This window comes from Eimeria maxima, genomic scaffold (genome assembly GCF_000499605.1).
Source record: "Eimeria maxima Weybridge genomic scaffold, Emw_scaff1257, whole genome shotgun sequence".
Taxonomy (NCBI): domain Eukaryota; phylum Apicomplexa; class Conoidasida; order Eucoccidiorida; family Eimeriidae; genus Eimeria; species Eimeria maxima.
The window spans coordinates 3009-10171 of NW_013564256.1; the positions used below are offsets into that span (position 1 = coordinate 3009).

At 47.7% G+C, this 7163-nt stretch overlaps 2 protein-coding genes across 2 annotated transcripts; both read left to right on the forward strand.

Moving 5' to 3' along the window:
- Positions 1 to 359: 359 nt before the first annotated feature.
- Positions 360 to 1735, forward strand: EMWEY_00050650 (hypothetical protein, conserved; the record flags this gene model as incomplete). Its single annotated transcript, XM_013479626.1, has 7 exons — positions 360 to 373; positions 549 to 627; positions 728 to 786; positions 937 to 997; positions 1210 to 1315; positions 1468 to 1560; positions 1668 to 1735. The coding sequence occupies 7 exons, from the start codon at positions 360 to 362 to the stop codon at positions 1733 to 1735; spliced, it is 480 nt and encodes a 159-aa protein (XP_013335080.1).
- Positions 1736 to 5136: 3401 nt separating this feature from the next.
- Positions 5137 to 6947, forward strand: EMWEY_00050660 (RIO1 family domain-containing protein, putative; the record flags this gene model as incomplete). Its single annotated transcript, XM_013479627.1, has 5 exons — positions 5137 to 5512; positions 5694 to 5905; positions 6136 to 6277; positions 6447 to 6567; positions 6718 to 6947. Coding segments are annotated over 5 exons (1081 nt in total), but the record flags the coding sequence as incomplete, so codon positions are not given.
- Positions 6948 to 7163: the final 216 nt, after the last annotated feature.

Sequence of the window (7163 nt, forward strand, 5' to 3'; positions counted from 1 at the left end):
GTGGGGCCCCTCCCTCTCTTCCCCTGAATGGTGCAGCAGTACCCTCTGGGGGCCCCCTAGGCAAATGGATGGAGGGTAGGGGGCCCCCAAGAAGAAATAGTACAGAGAGGGAAAGGGAAAGAAGAAGAAGTAGATCCCCAAGGACTAATGGTAGAGGAGACAGAGAAAGGGACAGGGAGAGAGACAGAGACAGGGAGAGGGACAGAGAAAGAGACAGGGACAGGGAAAGAGACAGGGATAGGGACAGGGATAGGGACAGGGAAAGAGACAGGGAGAGAGGGAGAGATAGGGATAGAGACAGGGATAGAGATAGAAGCAGGAGTAATGCTAAACCCCAAGAAGAAGGGGTTAATGCAAGTATGCTCTCAGATAGGTAAGGGTTTAGGGTTTAGGGTTTGGGTGGTATTGAATGGGAAGGGTTTGCGTCTCTATAGGGATGTTGCTGATCGCTTGAGTGTCTGTTGTTCTTAATTGTTGGAGCAGGGTTTAGGTATTCTAGGGTTTAGGGTTTAGGGTTAGGGTTTAGGGTTTAGGGTTTGTGGATTCAGGCTGGTGGAGGCAAGACAAATGTCTTCAAGAAAGCGCGAAGAGAATAGGAGTGTCTTCATGAGCTGGCTGTGCTCAAAAGTAAGTCGCAGATCTAGGGTTTAGGGTTTAGGAATAAGGGTTTAGGGTTTAGGAATTAGGGTTTAGGGTTTATGGCATTGTGGGTTTGCTGTTGCTACAGGACTTCTATTCCGAAGACCGTCAGGGCAGTCCTGCAAATAGGGAAGAATTCGTCAATAAGTACGCGAGGGTTTAGGGTTTAGGGTTTAGGGTTTAGGGAGGTAGAACTCCGCAGCGACCTCATGGTCGGGGTTTGTTATGTTTGGGGTCTATGTGGGTCTAGGGCCTAGGGTTTAGGGTTTAGGGTTTAGGATTTGGTGTTTGCTGCAGCTTGATTGACTTTCGCCATTCGGTTCGTATCACGAAACGTCTTCTCGCTGAGGAGAATAAGGTGAGTAGAAACCCCAAACCCTAAACCCTAAACCCTCTAAACCCTCGTATTTATTTAAACCCTAATATCCAGACCCTTTTTTTCGCTGCAAATTTTGAGGGTTTGAGACATTTGTTTTGTGGTTGTTTCGATTTCTATTGGTGTTTGAAGGAGATTTAGGGTTTAGGGTTTAGGGTTTAGGGTTTAGGGTTTAGGGTTTGGTGTATATTCAGGACCATTCTTTTTGTTTAGACTTTGAAGAAATAAAAGGAGGAAAAAATCAAATTAATCTTGTTGAATGCCGCAATGGCAAATTAACTCGGGTGTATGCATTCAGGGGTAAGGAGTTGCCTATTTGCTGCTGCTCCTGCTCCCTTATGCTGCTGCTGCAGTTGCTGCTGCTTCTGCTGCTCTAAGCATTCATTCATGTTTCTGCTACTAGTCCTACTGCTGCTGCTGCTGCTGCTGCTGCTGCTGGTTGGGGTGTACAGACAGTGAGGACTTGACACTCGAGAAGTTGTCTTTTGATGAATTAAAGAAAACGCGAATTTACCAACGGGCATTCAAATACTTCACAAGGAAAGGTAAGAAAAAAAAAACACAAAGTTTCTAGGGTTTAGGGTTTAGGGTTTCAATTAGGGTTTAGGGTTTATATTAGGGTTTAGCGTTTATACGTACTTTTTTCTCTCAGGGGTACCGGAGGATGCAAAGCTAGTCTATCATGACTACCTCAACGACCCCGAGATCCGTGTGGGCTAAACCCTAAACCCTTGTTTTTCTGCCAGCGGGAGGAGGGCCCTTGTTATGTGGTACCCTAAAGGGGCCCCCTGGGGGGCCCCCCGGGGGGCCCCTCGGGGGGCCCCGAGGATTACTGTGGCCTGTACAGCCCGCAGGGGCTCCTTGGGGCCCCCTCTTTTGGCCGCTAACGGCAAAAGACTTTTAGGGTTTTGTTTAATATGGAGGCATCGTTGCCTACTGCTCTTTATTACCTTGTTGTGTATTAAGTAGCAGCAGCTGCTCCTGCTGTTGCTGCTGCTGTCGTTAGTATATTAACTGGACTAGGTTAAACAAGTAGGAGCAGGGCAATAGGACCAACAGAAAAAAAAATTGTCTTTATGTAGTTGCTGAGGCGCGACGCTGCATGTAGGCTGCTGCCCCGGGATCTGCTGCTGCTGCTGCTGCTGCTGGGGTGTCTGTATATACATTCGAGGGGATGTTGTCCTCCTGCGGTGTATAAACACCTGGGGGCCCCCCTTGGGGCCCCACGAATGGAGTGTGGGGTTCATCGAATAGTATGTTATCGTCACCTTCTTTAGCGAGGGTAAGAAGATAGCCGCAGCAGCAGCAGCAGCCGCATACGAGTGCAGCAGCAGCAGCAGCAAGGAGCAGCAGGGTAAGCAGCAGCAGGGCGAGATAAGGATGCTCAATAACAAAAAGGCGGAGGCCCTGGGGTTTAGGTCTAAACACCAAGGAGGCCCCTAATAAAGGTAATGGGGGGTGTATGTACACCCTAGCGAACTGCAGCAAAGAAACAAGAGGATAATTTAATTCTTCAATCATTTTTATTTCTTTTTTATTATTATTTATACCTAAAAAAGAAGAAATAAATGAATTAAAAAAAGAGCAGCAGCAAGCAGGTGCTGCTGCTGCATTCATTAACGATCTGCTGCTGCGCGCCAATAGACGACCCTCAGGGCCATACAGCAGCAAAGATATCATTGCTATAGATGGGGAACCGCTGCTGCTGCTGCTGCTGCTGCTGTTGCTGCTGCAGTTGCTGCTGCTGCAGCAACAACCCGGGAAGGTAACAGACAGCACCAAGTCCGAAGCAAATGAAGGCACCTTCGCTTCTTTCGCTAACTCCGGCAAAGAAAGGGACACTAACTGCTGCTCTCCTTGCTGCTGCTTCTGCTGTTGCTGCTGCTGCTGCTGCTGCTGCTGGTTGTAAGGCCAATAAGATGATAGAGAGGGAAGAGGAGCAGCAAATAGATCTCCATCATCAGGCAGCAACTCCCATGTGCGGTTGCTAAAGGGTACTGTTGCAACAGCAAGCGGTTCCTCAAGGGGGGGCCCACTAACTCCTAGGGGGCCCCACGAGGGAACCTGGTAGGAGTTTTCCCCCCAGGGGGCCCCCCACCAGGGGCTTCCCCCCCATGGGGCCCCTTGAATCCAGGGATTCCCTGGAGGCACAGGGGCCCCCGGAGCAACAAATGGCATTGCTGCTGCAGGGTTTGTTGCATGAGAGAAGACACCTGGGGGGGGCCCTCCAGCCCCAGGCCATACCTTGGGTACTTCCTCGTGTAGGTTTTTGGGGGCCCCCTGTTTGGGGGCCCCATCAGTGGGTACAGAAGACTGCAGGGGCACCAAGGGTTTTCTATGTTGGGCAGTAAGAGCTAAAGAAAAAGTTGGTGAATAATCAAAGTGTACAGGGAATTGGTGGAGAGGAGGAGGAGAAGAATAAATAAATAAAAGATAATAACTACCTATTCCTGCTATGGCTAGACAGCAGCATATACACCCCAACAGCAGCAAAAACATAAATAATATTATACATATCCATTTTGCTGCAGATAATGTTGAGGATACACCTAAACTACACGTCTCTGCTGCACCTTCAATACCCTGCTGCACTTGCTGCAGCTGCTGCAGCAGCCGCTGCCGAACCCGCTGCAGCAAGAAAAAACCCTCACGAAGGGGATAAGGCCATGTATTAAACCCTTGTCTTCCTTCTTCTGCTTGCTGCTGTCTTGTGTTTGCCGGAGGAGAAGGCCGTTGGTTATTTCCCTCTGCTGATGGGCCCCCCGGGCCCCAGCTCCCCCTTGGGGCCCCTACGGGGCCCCTCTTTGGGGGCCCCTGGGGGCCACACGAAGACTGTCTTAATGAATCAGACCGAAGGAGGGAATCAGACAAAGCTTCTTTACTATCAGCAGGGGACGACCAGACAGAGGAAGTGTTAGCAGTACCTGCGGGCCCCCCAGGTCCTTCTTTACTACCCTGGCGATTAGCATGAATAGGAATACCATCTGCTGCAGGAGGAACATCAGAAAGTTCATCTTGTGCAGGAGAAGCAAATGGAGGGCTGTCTGTATCTGGGCTTTCTCTGCCGATGGAAGGAGGGGGGGAGGGCCCCCGCATGCAGCCGGGGCCCCCACCTAGAGAAGAGAAAGAGGGGCCCCTCCGGCTAGACGGGGGTACCCTACGCCGCAGACCCTCGGCTACAGAGGCAAACCGCTGAGAGGAACGGCTACTGCGGGAGGAGGAAGAGGTGTCTGGGTATTCACGTGCCCTCATCGGTGTGGATAGGGGATGCCGTGGATGATACATTTAAAAATACAGGCTATGCATGCAATAGTACACTGCAGTTTAAACAGATGAGCTCCAGTGGCAATGCAAAAACATAAGCTTTGTGACAAGCTAGAGGGTTTCAGTTTCCCTAAACCCTAAACCCTAAACTGCACAGACAGACAGACGCCGCGGACAGCGGCGGAGGAGCGATCATCACTGAAAGAAGAGAAAGACGGAGAAAATTCATATAAATTGCTTCAAAATACCATGACAAATAAATAAATATGTCACTTAGGAGGAAAATACATTCATCCATACGCCATGCTCACACCTGTACGGCATGGCCTTGATTGTTTGTATTGGGGCCCTCGTCATAGCATGACTTCGAGTCGGCGGCGAAGGCGGAGGAAGCTTAAGAAAAGACGGAAAATTCCTCCTTATATTTCAATTTCAAATCGAAAATGAAATATCAATTGGAGTATTTACGATTGAGACTGACGAATCCTCTATCTTACGCTTATTCAACTTCCGCGCAGTCCCGTATGCTGTGGGGTTGCACGGTGGGATTATTTTCTCCTTTTTTTTGCTGAATCTTCTGAAGACGTAAATTCATATTGAATTATTCGACGCATTTTGAAGAAAAGCCGAAATTTACCACCGGTTGCCTTCCTGGATGAGGGTGCCCGCCCAGTAGCCGCTGCTGGTGTTGAGTCAGAAAAGACGAAACGGCACTTTTGTCGTCTTGCATCCGCTGATTTTCTTGATAAATAAGCTTAAATTAATGCACTAAAGCATTTATTCAATGGAATAATGCATTGAATTGCATTAGAAGACACAGAAGCAGCTGCATTCAACCTCTATCATAGGTGTACAAGATGAGGCTGCAAGCGGACGTATTGCGGTATATGACGAAGGGGGAATTTCGGGTGTTAACGGCAGTAGAGATGGGCATGAAGAACCATGAATTTGTTTCTGCACAGTTAATAGAACAGATTGCGGGTCTACGCCGCCACTCTATTCGTCAGATATTGAGTATTCTCCTTAAAAATAAACTCATCTTCCATTGTTCTAAGTCGTATGACGGCTATAAACTAACATATTTAGGCTATGACTACTTAGCCCTCAATGCTCTGCTTAAGAGAGGCCTGATTAAGGGAGTTGGCGTCCGTGTTGGTGTCGGCAAGGAGTCCGATATACATCTTTGTGAAGGCGAGGATGGCTCAGTACTGGTTCTAAAGCTGCACCGTCTGGGTATGTACATATATAAGTACTCACGTTTGTTATGGAGCCCTCCGTGCATGCAGCAGTATCTAGAAGATAGAGGGAATCGGGGGAAATATGCTGCATGCATGCGGCAGCAGCATGCAGCAGGTGAATGCAGCAGCAGCATATAGACACTTTGCTATTTTGTGTGTGATTGTGTTCATCACAGGCCGCATTTCCTTCCGTTCTATCAAGAAGAACAGAGATTATATGCAGCATAGAACACACTGCAGTTGGCATTACCTTGCGCACTTAGCAGCAGCAAGGGAATTCGCCTATCTTAAGGCGCTGCACTCCCATGGATTCCCCGTACCCGAGCCTGTTGACACTAACAGACATGCAGTGTTGATGGAGTATATCGATGCTATTCCTCTGACACAGGTAAACAATGAGCATGCACCCCCTTATTTATATTTACTGCTGGTGGATTGGAGTTTATGTAATAATAGAAAGGCATAAAGGTAGAACGATACAGGGGATGCTGATCGTGCAGCAGATTCTTGTCGCAAGAAGACGATCTCTCTTTCTCTCTCTTTATTTCTTTCTCTTTCTCCCGTAGTTACATTTCTAGCTATATTTCTAGCGCTATTTCTGTATCTGCCTGCATGCAGGTTAGGGAATTAGGAGATCCGCTAGGAGTGCTGGAGAAGCTGATGAAACTCATCGTACGACTTGCACACTGCGGCCTCATTCACGGGGATTTTAATGAATTCAACATCATGATCAGCGAAAAAGGGCACATCACGATGATAGGTAAGACGACAAAATGTTCAAATAATGCAAAAATAGTTAACAAATTGTACATGAAGATAATATAGAGGATCACCTGAAGTTTCCTGCTGGCGCAGCCGCCACACGATTCAGGTGTATGTGCAGCTCTTGCTTCTTCGTTTCTTCCCGTATTTCGCTTGCGATTCTACAGATCTTCCGCAGATGGTTTCTATTTATCATCCAAATGCTGCTCTTTATTTCGATCGCGACGTTGAGTGCATAAAACGTCTTTTCGAGAGAAAATTTCTTGTTGATGTTACGGAGGTTCCTCAGTAAGCACGTCATCCATTTACATAGTAATTCGAATATTCATAATGAAATACGATCATCTTTCGTCATTTATTCGCACGTAATGGTTTTGTTTTCTCGGGCATCATTTTGCATACATGGGTTATTTATCTGCCTTTTTGTGTTTCTCCTAGATTCGAGGACGTCGTGGGTCGCCTTAGCAAGCCACCTGAGAAAAAGCGGGCTGCTGAGGGTAATGATGATGACAAAGAAGAGGGAGAATCTACAGGAGAATTTATTTCTGTTTCTGATGGTCTTAATGAGCAGCAATCAAGGCTCCTTGAAAGTGCATTGGCAGAACGGCGAGAGGCAGAGAGCGACAGTCCGTACAGTGGATCAGAGGACAGCGATGACGAAAGCGTCAGTGAGGGATCAGGCAATGAACATTCCCTTAAGGGGGACACAGAGACAGAGGAGGAAGAGGAAAAAGGAGAAGCAGAAAAAGAAGAGGAAGAAAAATCTATAAAACGAGAAGTTGAATCGCCTGCGGACTCTGATGAAGGCAATCAGCAACCGCAAAGCAGTGGCAGCGACAGCAGTACGCATTTGCACTATATATATATATATATATATATATATA